This window comes from Volvox carteri (assembly GCF_000143455.1).
Source record: "Volvox carteri f. nagariensis unplaced genomic scaffold VOLCAscaffold_49, whole genome shotgun sequence".
NCBI classification, from domain to species: Eukaryota; Viridiplantae; Chlorophyta; class Chlorophyceae; order Chlamydomonadales; family Volvocaceae; genus Volvox; species Volvox carteri.
Genome location: NW_003307592.1, coordinates 967,922 through 987,723, shown reverse-complemented (window position 1 = coordinate 987,723; position 19,802 = coordinate 967,922). Strand labels below are relative to the sequence as shown.

At 55.7% G+C, this 19,802-nt stretch overlaps 4 protein-coding genes across 4 annotated transcripts; 2 read left to right on the top strand and 2 right to left on the bottom strand.

Moving 5' to 3' along the window:
• Window positions 1-1,402: 1,402 nt before the first annotated feature.
• On the top strand, window positions 1,403-4,707 carry VOLCADRAFT_106730 (uncharacterized protein). The gene is made up of 6 exons (XM_002955215.1): window positions 1,403-1,720; window positions 1,783-1,884; window positions 2,438-2,487; window positions 2,762-2,854; window positions 3,524-3,697; window positions 3,999-4,707. Exons 1-6 carry the CDS (start codon window positions 1,471-1,473, stop codon window positions 4,077-4,079), a joined length of 750 nt encoding a protein of 249 aa, XP_002955261.1. The 5' UTR covers window positions 1,403-1,470; the 3' UTR covers window positions 4,080-4,707.
• Window positions 4,708-5,781: 1,074 nt separating this feature from the next.
• Window positions 5,782-10,265, bottom strand: VOLCADRAFT_119009 (uncharacterized protein; the record flags this gene model as incomplete). The annotated part of the gene is made up of 9 exons (XM_002955166.1): window positions 5,782-5,910; window positions 6,204-6,301; window positions 6,356-6,444; window positions 7,042-7,121; window positions 7,398-7,521; window positions 7,789-7,949; window positions 8,334-8,426; window positions 8,648-9,904; window positions 10,035-10,265. 9 exons carry the CDS (start codon window positions 10,263-10,265, stop codon window positions 5,782-5,784), a joined length of 2,262 nt encoding a protein of 753 aa, XP_002955212.1.
• A 1,072-nt stretch (window positions 10,266-11,337) lies between these two features.
• On the top strand, window positions 11,338-13,982 carry VOLCADRAFT_119008 (uncharacterized protein; the record flags this gene model as incomplete). Its single annotated transcript, XM_002955214.1, has 9 exons — window positions 11,338-11,450; window positions 11,674-11,776; window positions 11,987-12,041; window positions 12,367-12,468; window positions 12,742-12,826; window positions 13,044-13,170; window positions 13,282-13,361; window positions 13,527-13,632; window positions 13,878-13,982. Coding segments are annotated over 9 exons (876 nt in total), but the record flags the coding sequence as incomplete, so codon positions are not given.
• Window positions 13,983-15,983: 2,001 nt separating this feature from the next.
• On the bottom strand, window positions 15,984-18,826 carry cdc20 (activator and specificity subunit of anaphase promoting complex; the record flags this gene model as incomplete). Its single annotated transcript, XM_002955165.1, has 9 exons — window positions 18,667-18,826; window positions 18,154-18,528; window positions 17,772-17,856; window positions 17,497-17,590; window positions 17,190-17,355; window positions 16,909-17,013; window positions 16,586-16,738; window positions 16,308-16,409; window positions 15,984-16,208 (listed from the first exon to the last, which is right to left on the bottom strand). Exons 1-9 carry the CDS (start codon window positions 18,787-18,789, stop codon window positions 15,984-15,986), a joined length of 1,428 nt encoding a protein of 475 aa, XP_002955211.1. The 5' UTR covers window positions 18,790-18,826.
• Window positions 18,827-19,802: the final 976 nt, after the last annotated feature.

Below are 19,802 nucleotides of genomic sequence, written 5' to 3'. Positions count from 1 at the left end.
AGCGAGGTCGGCATCCTTGGCCGTGGGGTTGAATCGGGGGGCTGGTCCGCGCTGGTTGTTGGCCGTTGACGAACGATTCTCTAAAGCGCGGATGGCGGCATGGGCGGCTACTTCTGAGATTCTATCCCAGGGAAGAGCGGCTTCGGAAGTGGTGGGCCAACCGCCTACGTCTCCACTTTACGGTATGCGGTTTGCATGAAGACAGTGCGCCTGCTGTCGCCATCGCCCTTTCTGCCATCGAAGGACCTACCCTCGACACCCTCCTCCGCCACCAACGTACCCCCTTCACTTCCTTAACTGCGGTCCTCCAAGCGCTAACGCCCCTCGCGCCCAGACCCGATCGCCTCCTCCAGGCACAGATCAGCATGGACACCATTCGTCAAGGCTCAGGCCCGAACTCCCTGGTGTCGTACGTGGCCGCCTTCGGACGCCTCATGGGCGACCTCCCTCACCGTCATGAACTCGATCACGTCTTTCACTTCGCAAAGGGGCTCAACAGGGACCTTCGCGAGGAAGTCTACGCAAGGCTTCCTCAGTACGGCACCGATGTAACCCTGCAAATCATCATCGACTTGGCGATGGGCATCTTTTCCGGGCGCCACAATGCTCATCTCATCGACTACAACACCGCGCCACGCAGCTCCCGAGACGTCCGCCGGGACGACCCTATGGACCTGACCGCCAACGTCTACTCCACCACGCCGCACCACAGCAACTCACCTCTTCCGAGCGGCGTTAAAACCATCGGGGTCCCCTACAACTTGCGCCTCCAGCGCATGGCCCAGCACGTCTGCCTACAGTGCGGTGACGAGTCGCACGCCAAGGAACACTGCCCGGAACTTCGTCGCCTCCTGGCAGCAACCACCATCTCCCCGCCCAACTCCTCCCGCCGGCACTCCTTTCAGGGTTTGGAATTAGTTGACAATGTTTTGGAGTTAGTTGACAATGTTTTGGAATTAGTTGACAATGTTTTGGAGTTCTTTAGCAATTTTCAAAAGTTCGGAGCTAGCGGAGCCAGGATTGGATAGGTACGGCTCGTGGTGGTGAAGAGTGCTGGCTTGACCATATAAGCGAAGCATATTATGGATGCTGTAAAGTCTAAGTTGAGTTCGGACAATCCCGTTTCCCTGGGCTGAGGCCCGTTTCACGGCAAGTGAAGTCAGCTTACGTTTCCCGATTGTTTAGGAGCGGTACGGTTCCCTTCAATTATCAAGCGAGCTTAGAGGTTTGACAGGTTATGAGTTAGATGCTTGCTCCGTCATCGTCCTGCGATCTAATGGACGAACATACAGGACATACAGAACAACATACAACATATGAGTTCAGCTATATCCTGCATAGACAATAATGTCGTGTGCTTAGTTTAATCGTAAAGATACTGTTCGTGCTTGCGTTGGAGGGGCTGAACATAAGTGCGTGCACGGTCGGGATCCTTGCATCTTCATCCCTTTCTTCAACACCGTCTCATAGATGATTATCTCAAGGAATCCATCTATAACTAAACGGACGGCGCGTCCTAGCGTAGCTCGTGTGCGTCCTTTGTGCATCAATGCCAGCCCTCTGACAGCACCTCGCGAACCGAAAATCATCCAAGTAGCGAAAGACAATCAGGAAGTTTTGTGTGCTAAAGATGGCTCTGGCCAAAGTTTTCCTTTGCGAAGCCGTCGGAGCGCTGTGGCGACGATGCTTGCTATTGCTGCAAGTGGATTGCTTGACACCGGTATGTGCCTGGTTCAACCTTATGGTATGACGGGGTGGCTAACCATTCGTTGCCATATGTAGATGCATTGGCTACTGCCTCCAGCGTCGACATCTTGGAGGACCAAAAGGGGTTCGGTTCCCGGGGAGCGCGCCGTGGGGACCTGGTACTCTTCCATTATGTGGGTGAGTTGTGCTTGAACCCTGGCCGCGGTCACACGTTCATGCAGTACAAAGCTGAAGCAGAGAGGAAATCGTTTCACGATACGGTGAGCTGTACGGTCCCGCAAGGCAGGGCCACAAGGGCCTCCCACGTAAAGATCGCTGTCTTACGAAGGCATAATCCAACTCATAACCATGGCGTTCAACTGCGTCATACCCTGTCAACCCCAACGCGAGTCAACGCTGCACCACACCGCAAAACCACACGGGCGACCGGGTCATCGTGCCCTTTCCGCCAGGCATCACAGCACCGCATCGGCTCCCGCTTCATTAAAATTAACTCCTTCCGTTGCAATTTCCGGCAAGCCCGACATTCCTGAGGCCTCAGTGCTATCAGCCCATAATTTAGTACACTCCGCACGTATCCCCCTGGCACGCGCGGTCACACGCCTAGCAGCAGCCGGTGAAGGCGGCCCTTTAGACGGATGGAATTCTCGTTGCCGTGATTGTCAAAGGCAACGAAAATCGCCCAGTGAATGTAGCCCGGCCCGGCCCTTCACCGTTCCCTGACTGGCAGGGCGGCTGGAGGCTACCGGCCAGGTGTTCGACTCGACTCGTGGAGGTCTGGTGAGTGAGGTTGTCATGTTTTCCCATTTTAATTTCTCAAACGCAATCGCGCGCCTTGACATAGCGGTTGGTCACGTGGCTCCAGTCAGCGGTTGCACAAGTGGGGTTTCTATTCCAGGCAGGGCAAGCAGGTGACGCTGCCGGCACATGGCAGGATTCGACTGCCCGTTGACCGTTTTATTACTTTTCCTCTTCCTCCGTGTGGCCAGGCAGGGCCACTCGTCCAGCCCTCCGACCCTGGCCCAAACGGCCAACCGCTCGCAACCGTTTGCAGACGTACAGAGACGGTGGACCTGGCGTGCTGCGTCCGGCGGCCATTGCGTTGGGAGGCGGTCCTGTGCCGGGAATATGTGAAGGCCTGCAGCAGGTGGGTTGCATGCCGCCCCTGCGGACGTGAACGCAAAGCTAAGAGGGGTCAGGTACCTGACGGGTAGTGAGGCGTCCTGTGCGCCCTCAGAGCGGGAGGCGTGTGTAGATGAGAAGACGCGGGCAAGCAATGGCAGCCTTCGTTGTCAAGTGGACAGGTGAGGAAGTTTCCCCGGTGTGCGCGAGTATCATCATTAGGAATGGTAAAATCGGAAGCAGTACTTGGCTGCTGAAAGCTTGTATGGGGATTGGGGTGGCACCCGGCCAGGCGGGTCAGGCGGGTATGAGGAGTAGCGCTGGGGACTGGGCTGCTCCACTGGCGGGTGGCAAGCAAGCCGAGACGGTCACGCATCGCTGCGGTGCAATGCAGGGGAGGCCACAGGTTGATTGGTCTCTGGTTTTTCACTACTAAGCTATGTGATTTTGATGCCAGCAATTTAATTTACGGTATGATCGCTACTGCCAACCGGGGGCACCACCCCTACTTCTGCGCTTTAACCATGAGTGCCTGACCGTGTCTCTTACAATTGTTTTGATCTCAATCTTAAGCCCAAGGAACTGCCTACTGTACTGCAAGTAGGTATGAAGACATACCCATTATGTAACGTCCTATTTATGTGCGGCACTCAACGTCAAACGTGACCTGCTGACCATGTTTGCGATGGGACAGGCGCTGGAAGGCATGAGCATCGGCGGCCGGCGTACCGTGCGTGTACCCGCAGCCCTGGGTTTCGGCAACCAGACCGTACTTGCTCCGTACGCTGTCGTACCCGCTAATTCAACCATGTTGTACGAGGTAGAGATGATCCGCATTTCGGCTGTTGGACCGGATCAGCTGACTAAGGTACGGCATATTGGCTTGAGGAGACAGGCGCATGGCGAGTAACCTACGGTTGGCTGAGCAAAATGCGCACCCTAAAAGATTAATGTCTGAACCTATCTGTGAAAGCCAGGGCTGGAATTGACGCCAGGTCCAATAGGAATAGACGCGTTAGTGGGCGGGCATGCCATGAGGCTTGGGGTCGTGAAGCTCCGCCATTCGCTTGTGGTGCTATGCAGTGGGCCGGGCCTGCCGTCTGAGAGCCCTGGATTACTGAACGTCGTTCGTACACTCAGTCTTCTGGTCTTCTGCATTTACCATGCAGGGCATTTCTAAATGCGGTGCTGGAGGCGCAAATCAGCAGTCGGAAAATTGCGCCAACGTTTCCTACGCGGAGTTCCTATAGTCCCTCTAGGCTTGCACGGCTTCTGTACGGTTGGATTGTATTTAATAATGTGGGTCTGAGCTCTGATGTGGGTAGTCAAGAGGCCAGTATGGTATTGATATGGGCTAAACGTAACGCAACAAGGCTTTCCCAACATTGCCCCCCCCGGCTTTCAAATGTCGTACAGAGGATTGCTGTACAGTCTTAGGAATGAGGCGTGCGGTCCTGCTTGGTTCTTGTCGGGCCCCTAGTGCTTGTTAAAGGTGACGGTGTTGTGCGGAGGTGCCCTTGCTTCAAGTTACATCCCGGAGAGGTAGATATCCGGGTTCGACTGCGGACACGGAACTCGAAGTGCTGTGTTTCGGTATTTATGGCCAATTTATTAGCATACCGCAGAGTGGACATGCTCTGGCATGCAACGGACACGCATTCCTGTAAATTGTTCCGTAATACGCTGTTTTGCCGATTTGCTTGTTTTATTCTGTATTAGATTGCATTCGTCCGCGGGATGCTTGCTGGTGGACAGTTGTGGAAGAAGAAGCGGCGGCAGCGGCTTGCGACGCGCCTTGGTATTGCGCACGTCCTGCTTCATACGTTGAACCCTGTGGCATGTCGGCGCACTACGTATGTCTGTAAATATATCTGTAAGCATAGAACAATGTCCCGCCTGTCGAACCCTCAAAGTTTGCACGGCAAGGCATGTTAACGTGCGTGCCCCAGGCGCTCCACCTACCCGCAACCCTTCACCTGTACCGTGCAGCGCAAATCTCCTGCGACCCTGCAATGTGCGACGGGACACCAACCGTCCCGAAACCCATTTCTTGACAAAATTTCCCCACCATAGCCTCACCTCATTGCATTACCCTCCCTTACCCAATATATGCTCCCACACGCCACACGTGTTGCACGTCCATACGCCCAGATTCCTGTGCTCACCACACCCTCCCAGCCACCCAACATGGACCACCTGGGAATCTATTGGCCTGTCGCCATTCCCAACCCCTGTCCTACATTATTTTTTCCCTTCCCGATCTTGCTCGATGTGCAGCCAACCGGTCGCAAGCTCGATCACGCAATCCATCCGGAGTCCCTAGATGGCGGGGGCTCATCCGATGGCTCGTAGATAGTCCTGAAAACCCACCTCCATCCGTCACATGCAGCAAACCCACGGGAAGAAGTATCCTAAACAAGCTTTTACGGGACGGGGTCTTCATCAACGCGACGGAATATTTTGTCCCTTCTGTCCTTTTGCTTGGTCGATGATACTATGCCAACATGACCGACCTAGACCCTCCCCCCCCGCCCAGGTCAACCATGTCACGTGTCCAGCTCAGCTCAGCTCAGCTCAGCTCGGGTGACCCGCTCATGTCCCAGTCCAGCTGGGCTCCGATACCAGGTCATTCTTTATTGTGACCTAGCTCACAAATCTAGGACGCCGCAGGTGCAGCCACCGCCATCCATCCGCCCGCCCGGTGGCTGCAGCCACCGCCATCCATCCGCCCGCCCGGTGGCTGCAGCCACCGCCATCCATCCGCCCGACAAGCTGCTCCCTTTCCATAATAGCTTGGCAGACTGCGAGGGTTCACTGTCTTCTCCTTTTGCTGCCCCGTCCATACTGGCTTTCGAGCAGCTTTCCAATTGCCTTCACGACGTCCCCTGATTCGGTGGTGCTTATAAGCCAGGTAAGCAGGTATTAGGCACGCTGCTGGAGGACGCTCTGGGCTCAACGCTCGGCCCTTTCAAACGGTCGCAGCTCCGAGCGGCGAAAGGTAATGGAGACACGGCGCGCGTCCAGCAGGTCGGAGGCCGCGATGGCGTGCGTGTAGCTGTAACGGGCAGCTCGGCTGAGTATCTGGCCATTTAAGGAAATAGACAGTCAAATAGAAAAGGGCAGACAGATAGACAGACAGACAGATGCGGCAAGGATTGGAGGTAATTTCCAGGGGGGCGAACCTATTTCTCCACTTCCCCCCTCATCGGCACGGCCTACTATGTCCCCATGCACCTTTTCTCTTAGCAATTGCACATGGCATGCCCTTCACCCCTCCCTCTCTGCTTTCCCGCTCTGGCCTCCGTCGTCTTATCTCCTCTGTCCGGCAGCCCTGGCGTGCCCAATGTGCCTGCCAAGCTACCACCGGAACACACCTGAAGGCTCCGGGGTGCCAACCTGACACGGACCTCGTCCCCAGCTGACTGACGGGGATGCTGCTGCTGCTGCTGGTGCTGCTGCAGCCCTGGATGACCTTGGCGCGGATGCTGACGACGGTGGGGAAGGGCAGCAGGTGCTCTGGCCTCACCGCCCTCGTCCTTGTCCCGTTCTCTGGCGAAGGTCATGACGGCCGCCCCCCCCAGACTGAGGTTGACAATCAGGTCGCCGCTGAGGATTCTGCCGGGGCAGCGCACAGTGGACGACAGAGAGACACCACCACCGTGACGCACAGGCAGGAGGGGACGATGGCAAGTTTGCTTGCGTTGTACGATTTTCCGAGGCGCCTTTGGCCCACAATTGTCTTCGGAATATGACGCTGTTCGGACTTGGGCACGTGTGCAGGGGCGTCCTAATCCCCACCACGCGACAGGCCGGCCCTCTGCAGCTGCGAGGCCCCTCCCCCCTACAGCTCCTAGGGGTCCGTGATAGACCGACAGCCCGCCTGCCGCCCTGCCAGGCTCCCAGGCAATAAGCAGCCCAAGTTGAAGCCGCAGCCGTAGGGCATATGCTCTTTTTCGCCTTATGGTCCCAGGAACTGGAAGCCGCAAGGAACCACCGCATCCACCACACGCCCAGCAATCCAAGAGGGTCCGACCCAACGCGACCTCGGTGAGGTGGTTTCTTCACAGCTTTGCGCTTGCTTGCACTCTTTTTACCGTTACAACGCAGGCAGCAAAACAGCCGATCCACGCGGCTTCAACTGCGTGGAAGCAAGCACCGACCGCCGACCGGAAGATGGGGTCGATGGCTAGAAGTAGCCTAGTTAGGGCCCACCTGTCATCCACGTGGGGTCGCAGCCATGAGCCCCTGGAACGCCAATAGTCAATTGCATTGGCCTCGTTGGGCTGAAAACACTGTACAGCGGCGAGAGGACAAGCCGGTAACGGAAAGGTATCGGCTGAGTGACAAGAGGCGGAAAACACAGCAGCGGTCAAGGGTGGTAGGTGTTACCGGCAGTCGGGCAGCTTTAAGGTGCTCGGGAGCAGAGGGTCCCATGTGGCAATCTAACTGTCATAGGTCAACGGACCGCAACTGGCTTCAACCCACCGACCAGCGCCACCCCACCAGGCGCCTAGGAAGCTTCCTTCCCCACCACCACACGCACGTTCCCTCTCTGGCCCTCTCCTCACCCTCAGCAGTCCGACCTGGACCCTCATGCGCTCCGTCAAGATTCGCAGTAGTGGCGGCAGGGGATGCTCCACAGGTGCTACTCCCCGGCGGTGGTAGTCGGGCAGCACCCCCCAACGCTTCCCCCTGCCGGTAGGACCACGCAGCGGGAGCGAGCGACCAGCACTGGGGTGCACTCGGAACAATCGGGAAATGGCTCTCCATTGCCTTCAGCACGACTGCCTCTGACCCACATCCTTGCCTCAGGCTCCCAGCCACAGTGTTAAAACTGGCTTTCGCTCATCCAAAAGATAGCAGCTTTCGCCAGCTGCCTACAGACTTCCCACCGGGGCCATGGCGGCCTGCGGTCTCTTCCCTGGGTTCCAACCCCCGCCGCCATGGGCGCCGGCTCACCGAGTCTTTTGAGCCGTGGCATTGCCGTACATCTGCCCGATCCAGGGGCTCCAAGAGGGTTTGAGCACGGGGTCGTCACACATGGCCAGGAGCTCTGCCTCCTCGGCAGGCGTTACGAACTCCAAAACCAAGTATTGGCCTTCCAGGGCGGGGTGGGACACCTGTGGCACACGCGCCTTAGGCCTCTGCTAAATCCATACCTCTGCCGCGGGAGACGTGCTATTCGCCCATCACCACACCAGACGCTTCGCTCTCGAGCTGGCGACAGTCAGGAAGTGAGGCTGACCTCTCATTTGCGTATTGCATAATTGAAACTGCCTCCTCGCGCCGCGAAATGGCGTAGGCCAACTTTGCTTTTAACACACGTGTTTAGTTACGGGGTGTTTAGTAAACCCCCCTTTCCCAATTGAACAGCCCTCGCAAAAGCCACCCTTTCCCTCCCATCCAAAACGCACCGCCTGGAGACTCGGATGACGCCATCTGGCGGCCATCAATAATCCTCCGCGCAATCTGCTCCGCTCTTCCTCCTCCTCACACTTCCTAACCTCTGCTCGCATCTCCCCCGCCACCGCTGCCGCCTCCGCTATCACCTCTGGCACTGCCGCCCTCGCTGCCTCCTCCTCCTCCTCCGCGCCCTCCTGCGCAACGCACGTAGCCACTGTCGCTGACACTGGGGAGCCCAGCTGCCGTACGACAGTGACGTCACCCTTCCCCGCCACAGCGTCGCAATCCAGTACCTCGACACTGCCCTACTTGCAGTTTCTCTCTACCGGGCGCTCTCTGGCTGCTACAGACGGCAGACATACATACCCGCTGCCACCACGTTTGCCTCCGCAACCCCTCCTCGTCCGCATCCTACCTGACGACACGCGGGCTTGGGGCCCCACGTCGTACATACCCTCCGTGAAGCAACAGCCCCCCGGGGAAGGAACATGGGATGCAACGGAATGTTGCCTGCGACAGGCCCCGGGTCCAGCCCATGTTCATTAAGGCCATGGCGGCATGATGCGCTGGCGCCGCCTCCGCTACTCGAATCACCACCATGGTCGCTGTTGCTCAGATGGTAGCTGTCGCTGCTGGGCTTGAAGCCCGCGCTGTGGGGTACCTGCCACAGCGCCTCCACCGGTGGCATCTCGACAGGTACCTCCAACACTGCGGCTGGCGGTGAGGGGCCAGCTGGCGCCGGGTCACGTCCCCGGTCGACAGCCGTGGAAGCAGCCGCCGCCAGCGCTGTGGACATTGCCGTATCCTTCAAGCAGGTGCAGCACGGGGAGCCTCGTACAGCCGTCGCATCTACGAATAGCCGAAGAGGCGGCGCAGGCTGCCGCGCAGCTGCTGGTGTTGCGTCTTGCAGCTCATGCGGCTTTGCCAGGTGCGTGCGGTGCCTGTGCAGCTGTGGCTCGAGCAGTGTCTGGGCCGAATACGACGAGGCGAATACCGTACCGGGAAGGCAAGGGGGTGCGGCGGTAGGGAGGCCCCGAGGTAGAGCACCTTGCAGCGAGAACCTCGTACGCGGTTCCAAAACGCACCTCACGCCGGTATCGTCCCGATTACAGCAGGAGGACGGAGCCGCGGCGGTGGTGCCACCGCCTGCACCGAGCCCTCGGCCATCGCCGCTGGCCGGGCTGTAGGCTAAAATAGCATGTCCCCCACCGTAACGCTGCGCACCAGCGCCGCTGCCCGCGCTAATTGCGGCTGCGGCAACGGCCATTTGCTGCCGGAGGCCTAGCAGGGGAAACTTTGGCTCGGGCGTATCCTCAGCTCCAGCTAAAAGCCCCTGCTCCCGTGCCTCCACCGCCAACCGCCGCGAGTGGAGCGGCGCCAGCTGCTGCTGTTCCGGTGATAGTTCCCACCGTGGAGAGGACCGCGGGTGCTCAGGCCCGGTCGTGGCGACTGCATCATCTTCTGCATCGTCGTCTGCTGCCGCGCCATTGGCTCCTGGCAACGCCTGCTTTCCTTCTGCCCGGCGCTGCGATTGGGGCTCCGTGCCTTGTTGTACTGGCCGTGCGGGGGCTCTGCTCCTCCGCTCGCCTGGCGCGGCTGCCGTTACGGCGGTTGGCGTAGGCACTTGGGCACAGCCCAGGTCCAGATGTAGGTTGATGCACAGCAGCGGGACCTGCCGTGGGAGGTGGTAGAGCTTTGTGAGCGCGCCTAGAGGCTACTGAAGATGGTTGCATGCCAGGGGGGAGTAGGACTGTCTGAGCGGGAAGGAGCGCTGCAATGGTGTGTGCTGTCCGCGCACGCACATGCTTGCCGCACACCGGGCATGCCGTGAATGAGCTACCCGTTGCGTCGCGGTGCAGGAGGGCGTTGCTCTGTGGCTGACGGTCCTCGTGTCCGTGATGTTGTCGTTGTAAGCCGCCGTTGCCGAGCTCAGACAGCTTTGGACGCTTGGGGGCAGGGCCTTCGCCACCAAAGGACAGCTGCTGCTGGCCTGTTGGCAGCCCCTGACGACCGCGGGCCTGCTTGGAAGACATAGCATGGCAAGCTTTTTGCCGACAACTCGCCGGTCGACTACCTTTCCTGTGCTCAACCTGAGGGCAGTTCACAGGCAACTCGATTCCGTAAACCATCCTGGGTGTTTAAGACTGAGAATTAGTAAGCCTGAGCTTCTTATACCTGCATTTCCCTTGGTCACGAACGAGCGGCAACTTTAAACAGGTATGCTGGGATATGTCCTACCGGAAACATGGGTGATGGCACCCGTGTCACGGATTATCCTTCGTTGTGTCCAGGACACGACACAGTGTATTGTGTCGTCAACAGGTTAAAATCTATCCAGGCTAGTATCAGATCGTAACCAACAGGTTAATATCAGATCGTGCTGCGCGTGCTATGCTCCAATGCATCGCCCTCGGGCTGCATAAGATAAGATACGTCACCCTGATCACTTCCGCGGCATAAGTCCCGTTTCAGCCGTTGTTCTAGTGGTTCACATGGTATTTACGTGGAGTAGTTGTCCGCGGTCTTGGCGGAGTTTTACCTTACATAGGTTAAATAAATTCCGTTACAGCAATGGCGTGACAAAAAAATAGTTCTCGTGGCTGTCACTGACGGACACTCTTCCAGCATGCGTTACGGTATGTGGGGTATGTGCATACGTAGTCAATGATACATTACGGACATCCAGTTTCGATTTCCAAGAGAAACCCCAAACACGCCAATTATTTTCAGTAGCAACTTACGAAGGCAACGGACATCCTCATTCATCTGCGTACAGCTTCTAGGCTTCTACTGAAGTACTCTCAAGTGAGCGCCAAGTAGGAGTTTGTGCCATAGCTATCCTGGTAGTTTTCCTTATTTTACTTAAAAGTTTGCGTCAAGTCCTCAAAAGCAGAACTTGATTTGTAGAGCGTCAGTAGTTGGCAATGTCAAAGGCGTAACGTCTTAAGGTGCGATAGAAAGTGCATCACGATTGCGGGTAATTGTAAGCATCCTTGTCATGACTTTTTGGCACCGTATTCGGGTTCTTTGCAGCGGGACACACTCCTGCGGGACATGGGGACAACAAGCAGCAAAACCAAGAATAACAAGCAGGGAACGCCAGGAATGCAATACAACTATGTGCCGGCAGAATGTGCAGCTGCTGCAGCACAACAGCATCAGCGGCTGCCCCACGCCGGTGGCTTTGCTGCATTCCAAAGCCCTACACTACGCTTCAGGTCTGTTTTCAGGCGTCGTATGTAACGTAAGCGTTATATATACCATAAGCGTAAAAATAAAATTGCCTTGGCGCCTCAATCCCGGAGGGTACCCGGGCGTAGCTGTCCCACGGACCATCCGCACGGTCTCTCACTGCCTGACGGTGGGCCCACCTGTCAGCGCCTTCCAACAGTACCAAGCAGGGAATGACGGTTACAGGTCTCGTCTCGTGCGTGAGCGCAGGGCAATTGCGGACCGCTTCAATAGCGTGGAGGAGGTCCAAGATGCCCTTCGGAAAGGCGGGCTGGAGTCCTCAAACCTCATCGTCGCACTGGACTTTACAAAGGTGGGATTTCAATTTGAGGGACTTCGCCAAGCAAGGATTGAGCATGCACCTTACCAGTATCCCTTGTCAAAACTACGTTGCCCTGGGGCAGCTTGTGCCTTGGGCTGCAAAATATAGTCGTGGATGTAGGTACAAAAGAACTGCAACGCAAGACCAGGTATTTCACCAATAGTGCTAAGGCTCCCCCCAATCTTTCCCCTCCGCCGGCAGAGCAACGAATGGACGGGCAAGCGGAGCTTTGGCGGAAAGTCTCTCCACGCTATAGGTGCGTATGTTGGTGTGTCGTCTGCAAACCACGATACTTGTTGAGCAATACAGGAATTCAGGAGGCGTGAGCGTGGTGATTCATGCCTCGTCTAGCCCGGCGTTCAAGCAGCAGAGGGTGCTGAGCTCTGTCCATGATTTGCAAAAGGCGCTGCGTTCGGCGTTGCCTACACGACGGGGATGGCATCCTTACATGCCGGGAAGCAAACGCCAAGGGGTCTGCTAACCTGTAAACTTAATCAAAGGCTCCAGACACAGATGTCGTACCAGTCGTGATGCCGCTTAACAAACGTCCGACCCGCAATGCACCTCACCGGCTGGTGCAGGTGACATGCCTTCACCGTACGAGGACGCCATCAGTGCCATTGGCAAGACGCTGTCAGTTTTTGACGACGATGGGCTCATCCCTGCTTATGGCTTCGGTGACGGTAAGCATTACGCGTTAGTACCTTGGGGGAGCGTCCTGCGTCGAGGGCATCTCTGTGCGGCATGGGCAGCGGCTGGTGAGCGCTATATACTTGCCGTACGTCCGCCGTATTTCCAACATCCGTGGCGACCTCAAGTAAATGCATGGACCGGCCTCAGCGGTGCATTCGGAAAAAGGAGCAGCATATGGCATCTCTGTCCGCACCAAGCCCCTACCAATGCCCCTCAACAACACGTGGTGGCGTCATGTGTGCTCCCCGATTTGCTCCCCGCAGCCACCTCCGGCGACAAGGCCGTGTTCTCTTTCCTCCCGGGGGATAAGCCCTGCCAGGGACTCGACCAGGTTCTGTGGCGGTACCGGTGAGTGCTGAAGCGAGCCGCAACAGCGGAAGGGAGAACGGATACGTGCCGTCCATCGCCCGGGTTCCACTCCCGGGTTCCACAGGCTGACTGTCCTTGATGCAAACCTTGCGATCAGTTGCGCATCCCCAAGCAGTTTTGGTGATCTCGTTCCCGCAGTCTTAACGGCGTCAATATGGTGCGTATTGAATGCGTTCGTTCTTGTGTGACCCCGCAGAGAAATTTGCCCCTACATCCGCATGGCGGGGCCTACCTCGTTCGCGCCGGCCATACGTCAAGCATGCCGCATTGTGGAGCAGTCGGGGTACCAATACCACATTTTGCTGCTGGTGGCGGATGGGCAGGTGGGTGACTGCCGGAGTTACGCGTGTGAGCGCGTTACGCGCGGCCCATGTTACTACAGGGCCTCGGTTGACATCGTCTTGCATCCCCGAACTATCCACTGACCTAACCAGGTATCTAGGTCATCCGACCTGCTTCCGGGACAACACAGCGAGCAGGAACAAGACACGATAGACGCCATCGTTGAGGCCAGGTGGGACGGAGGGCACGGTGGATCGTGGTGTTTTGTGGGTTGTTAGGCAGCATTGAACTGCTGGGCTGGGTTCTTTGGCGTATGGGTGTGTGGCGTGCTCGATGTGCCTTCATCTGACGGAAGTACGCCCCTTGTGATGCGCCTGGGTCTGCCGCTCCCGTTCAGTTATCTACCGCTGTCCATCGTCATGGTGGGAGTGGGTGACGGCCCCTGGGATGTCATGAAGGACTTTGACGACGCGCTTCCACAACGGCAGTTTGACAACTTCCAGGTACGCACTCAGTTGATGAGCTACGCTTGCTTGAGATTGACTTGCGCGCTGTAGCAGCGGATGTGGCGATGTGTGTTCATTATTGTTGGACGGAACGAAACCAGATATATTACTATTGCTAAAATGGAGCAGGCCACGGGTCGGATAGGGACAGCATTCAGGCCGACTTGCTTTTGGATACATTTGTGGGGACACGTTGCGACAACTACCTGGTGAGGTGTGATCCCGCCCTTTCCTGCCGCTAGTTCGTGAACTTTACGGAGATCATGTCGAGTACCTCGGGCAATCTGGAGCGGCGTGAGGCCCTTTTTGCGCTTCGGGCACTAATGGAAATTCCTGAGCAGTACCAGGTATGCCGCCACGCGCGCGCCGGGGCGCTGTGCGTGTGCGCGGGAGAGAGGATTTGTTAAGCGTACAATTGTAAGAAACCTTGAAATGGCTTTGCTTGGTTGAAACTTCTAGTCGACAACCTAACCTGTTCCGCAGCTGTCTTGGTGTGAGAGTGGTCAATGAAGTGCGTGTCAACCGGAATAATTCACTTTTACGAAGGCGTCAGCCTAATAGGCGAATTATGCGCTGGAATGGCTATGCACGCATGGTTGTTAATGGCTTGGGTTTTTGTAGGCGATCCAACGGCTTGGGCTCCTCTCCCGGAACTCGGCGTTACGTGCCGGTGTGCCGCGTCGTCGGCTCGGTAACCCACCGTTGGATCCCCCAGTCCCGGCTAACAGCATGAGTGGCTGGGCCAGCGGTGGTTCAACTTTTAGAGGCTCCGAAAGCACATCAGCTGCAACAACTGCATCGCCAGCGGCGGCAAAAAGCAGCGAAGTCAAGGGCGGGCCGGCTACAGCTGCTGCAACCAGCAGTGGCGTTCCCGGCGCTGGGCAAGCTGACGGAAGGAATGGTCCTCAACCGGACCCTATGTATTTATGCCCTATCACACAAGACGTAAGTGTAAAGTAGCTCCTTGGTCTTTGAAAGAGGGAAACGGGGACTCGTTTAGCGCCTTGATGGCTAATGCAACTAGCGCCAATAGCCTGACGCCGTAGTGGGGAAATAATTGGGCATAATCTCTCCGCGGGAGGAGCTGCCAAAATATTTATGAAGTTCGTGGCATGTTTGCCTTGCTGCAACCTCGCCCGGGCAGCAAGCCCTAGGTTATGGACAGTCCTTAGACAAGAGAAAGTGCAGCTTTTGTGATATGCAGTATGACAACAGTCATGGAGGTGGTGTAGTGTTTCAGTTTCAGCCATCGAATCCGTTGATGTCTTTTTAACCGTTTATATGGCTAGGCTTGGATGATTATTGTTTGCGTCAGACATTGTACCACCGGCTCGGCTTGCTATAAAGACATTGTACCAGCCTTTCGCTTCTACGGTGCCGAGGTATGGACTAAAACCTATCACCCCCCATTATGTGCCTTTTCGGGTTCCAGGTTATGAGTGACCCTGTCATCGCCACGGACGGCTACACGTATGAGCGTGCTGCCATCACGGAATGGCTGAAGAGTAAACCTATTAGCCCAATGACTAATACCCCGATGCCAGGCGGCGCGACACTCATACCTAACCACGCGCTGAGGTCCTCAATTTTGCAATGGAAGCAAGACAATATGCCTTGATCACTTTGACGCCGATGGTGTACTTAACACGTCATGGATATGATTCTGGCCTGTGGGTAACTGGTTGCCGTGATTGTTTGTTGGCTGAACACGTTGTACGGGTGGACACGGAGGTGTACTGACTTTGTTTGGATGATAATGTCACAATGACCCCACCCATGTCATTTTTTGGATTGGAAAACGTATTGCAACGCGTCTTCCAACAACCTTAACCAGTTGACTATCCAGTGAAACTGATACATACCGCCTCTCACACACCATACATGCAATATGAACATTTACCATAACTCGACGCACACACCACGACAAGAGAGTCTAGCTCTCGTTTTGGCAGAGGGTTGAGTGGTATAATTGCGGGCTCGTTGCTCGCTGAAGCATTCGCGCGAGCCCTTGAGCCAATATGTACAAGAAACGTCAGGCTACTGTTATTAATTCTCTTCCACTGTGGCCAAATTCGTCAACCCACGAACGAAATAACAATAGCTGTCACACACGTGTAGACCATAGCGGTAGCCACGTCATATGACAAGAACTAACAGTTCCGTGTAAAAATGTAAGAAGTTGCAATTCCTTTCCGTTTCTGGTACCTACAACCCCAACCTGCAAGCACTGCACGACCTGCGGCAAGTTGAAGCGTGTTACGATCATGCTTGCAAGGAACATCGGACGCTTCGAGCTCGCAGAGCGCTGCTCGGGACTACGTCTGAAATGCGAAGGACCTGCTATGTAATCATCGAATACTGCGCAGGCTACCAAAGCCTGCAGCTGCGCCTGTTGCCATCGGTCCACTTGCCGCCGCGACGAGTTTGCTGTCGGCATCCTTCGGGGCGGGCGGCTCACCAAACGGTCGCCAAAACCGCAATGTCTCGTCCGCGCCCGCTGTCACAACGCTGCAGCCGTCTGGCGAGGTAGCCATGTGTAGCACGCGACCCTGGTGGCCGGACAGCTCAGCGACCTGGGTTGGGAGATGGCATAACTTATCTAGAGCCATTACCAAGGTTATGCTATCCATGGGCGCTTCGAGACCCACATGCAGTTATACAGCTGTACATACCTTGACCAGGCTGGGGTACTTCCACAAACACAGTTGGTGTTTGGAGTAACCATGGCTTGAAAGCAGCTCGCGCTCATGTGGGTTCCACTGGAGAGCGCACACCTGGTTATACGCGAAAAATACGAAATGGGGCCAATGCTGTTTCCACCCAGGCAGTAAGACGTTCGGATTGGCTGAACTCAAGCCGCGAGCACTGGGTGATATCAGGTCAGCATACTGTAACGCCCCGAATACCTTACCATGTAAGGAGCACGAGATCAGCCGCGTCTCCAACCCACCTGTGAGCCCGTGTCAATTTGACTTAGCATGGCACACGTATGCGTATTCCAGAACCGCACGTGGCGGTCCGCGGTACCGCCGCCGGTAGCTAGCAGGTTTGACTGGTAAGGACACCAAGCCAGAGCTTTGACTGCTGCTGTGTGAGCCTGGACCTGTAGGTTATGCATAAGCGCAACGGGGATGCTCAGGCGATTGGGTGTCAGTTGATTGCATGCTGAGGTCGTCTCAAGGGGTGCGCGGTGAAGGCCGAAACCCATACTAAAGATTTTACGCATCAGATGAATGTATTGCTAATGGCCCATCGTCATGCCCATAAACATACCTTGTTTACAAGGGAGAACGAAGCATCGTGAATGGCCAGGATGTTGTCATTACCACCGCTGGCAAGCTGCTGTCCGCAGAGTGACCAAGTGAGGCCACAGACTTCCTACATGCACCGACAATACGTCCATAAAAAGAGTTCTGGCCACGCGAGCTCCCGATAGCATTTATTACCTGCCGCTAGAGTCGAGCACTACTGATTCTGCTATGGGAGAGGGTGGTACCGCTCGCCAAGGATATCGTTTAGCTTGTCCCCCAGGTCAACATGGTGCCAGAACGCACCTGCTCGTGCACACGTAGCGTAGCGACGCATGCTTCGTCACGGCGCTTGCGCACGTCCCAATTGGCAATGGTGGAATCGCGAGATCCGGAGCTGAGGATGGAGCCGTTCCACGACAGACATGATACACGGTTCGTGTGTCCGCAGAGCTCACGAACCTGCTTGCGCCTGAAGCATTCAATGGGATCACAGAGATCAGTTGAATTTGGGAGATAAGCCAAAAGAAAGTATTCAACGTCGCCCTGGTTTAGGCCGTTGGATACCAGACGGAACCCGAATTAAATAGGAGTTGCACCGGGCGCGACGCACCTAGTGGCATCCCAGATTTGCACCTTGGCATCCGACGTACCCACTGCCAGGAAATTACCGTCGCTGCCCCACCGCAAGGAAGAAATGTAGTCGCCTTGGGTATGGGACAATGAATTTAGGATGGGGGCTTGGTGGGACATGACTTGTGGGCAGGTCAGGTAAAACTCAAGATACGGTATACGAAGCAGAACCCCCCCAGTCCCCGGGTGGCGCTATGGCACAAGGTGTGCTTCCCAGATGCAGCGGAGACCCTCAACTCCTTCCGGTTTGCTTACCCTCGTTGGGGACCGTGCAAAGCTCCTCAACGTTACCAGATCCAGCATTCCACAGGTAAACAGACCTTCCGAGGGCAACGGCGATCTGCGCGGTATGCAAGTCAACGCACCATATTGGGTCGAGAACAAAAACCGGGCTGCTCAGACTGCGGCGTCTTAAGTCGAGTACTTGCTGAATTTGGCCTCTGAAATAAAAAGCAGCATACACCAGGAGCGCCGCTGAAAAGCCAAAGCACTGTGCGACTGGGTAAGGGGTCCTGAGGCCGACAGATGAGGGTTCCGTTCTTGGACAAGGTATCATGGCCCAGTAGACTGTTCCCACGTTAACGGGAATGTCCGCACATTCATGCTACTCCTTGCGATGATGCGCTGTGATACGTACCAGGTTCTGGCTTCCCCAATCCAGCAGGTTAAGGTAATAATCGTCCATCAGCTCCGGGGCATCAAGGATGCGCTCCTGTGTCGTGGGTACGTGCCGGAACTGCTTCTTGGCCGCATTCGGCGCGAGGTTCTGGTTGTATAGCGACTTCAGATTATTCTCGTAACCTTCAGGAGCTGCTGGTGCCTTTTGCTTGAACGCCAAGATACGGCTCGAGTCATTCACACTGAGGCTTGCAGCCAAAGCCTTCTGGTAATCTTCCTTCGATGGCGAGCCCTGTCCGTCACGTTGATCACTGCTTTGTTTAGCATCCTTGTTAAGAGTGTAGTTGGCGGAATCGAAGTCCATGGCTGAACGTGTTGGGATGAAGCGGTCTAGCTGCAGCGGTGTGAAGCAATCCAAAGGCATCCGAATGGTGCAAAGCCAAAGGTTGTGAGCAAATCCAAAAGCGTTCGATGAATCGTGGTCTCTTAATGCAACATTGCGCAGCTCGCGGCAGCTTCGACCCCGTGTTACCTTTTCTTTACCCTTGCCATTTCCAGGAGTCTTAGTCCCGAACGAAAGCTTGACGGATTTGTTACCGCCTCCAGGGCTCCCACCGGCCTTGCTGCCTGGCGTTGGGGGCTGTACGCCAGACATCGTCTGTTGTGGCGTTTAAAGCTTCAAGCGCCAAAGGGTTAACTGTATTGCAACGGGATCAAAGAACACCGGAATGACAGCGAACGCGTAAGGTTACAGAGAGCTGCAAGAGGGACTCAAACTGAGCTTGATCCAGTCGTACACAACTCCTATGGTATGGCTCTGGCACAGACACATTCGTATGTTTCCATTAGTTGCTCGTGAAGTTTATCTGTTTTGATGATGTCGTGCATTAGGAAGGAGGCTCACTAGCAGGGATGCGACCGTATTCGTTTTGGCCGTCTGGCGTAATAATGGTACCTCAAATTAATACGCCAGGCGTATGGCGTATCAATACGCCGGGGTTCACGCCATGCCGTATTACAATACTCGTGGCGTATTCCTTTTGCGCTATTCCGTCATGGAATTCATGTTTTTCGCTTTTACAATGAAAGGCGTATTGCTTTAGTGTTTGGAAAACGATCTCTCACAAGATAAAATATGAATTTGGGCAACAGCCAGACCTGGACAGCCATCGAGCCATGTGCGCACACATTCGCGTCTGCATTCTAGCATTCCTAACAAACCGTGATTATCACAAATACTACAGCCCAAATAGAGATAGCTTGGGTGTCAGGCCAACACCACAGACGACAGACCACACCGCCCTAAAGCCTCCTCACTCCCCCACGGCGAACGACATCGCCTTCTGGCCTTCATAGCGCTTGGAGCTAGAGCTATAGTCACCGACTTCTTCGAAATAATCCAACACAGCACTAGGCTTAGGTCCCGGTTTAGCGCGTTTTGCTTCGCGCACGTTTTCCATTTCGCGGGTTGTTATTACAACAAGGTATGTTGCAAACCCAGTGATAAGCAAACCCTAAAACCTAATCCTAAGTATCAACTAATTACACCAATGACTCGGGAATGTCAATAGCTCGATATTTCTCAAAATCGGCGAGTTTTCAGACTGTACGACAACCCAACGACAAACAATACGCCGACAATACGCCAACAATACGCCAACGCATAAA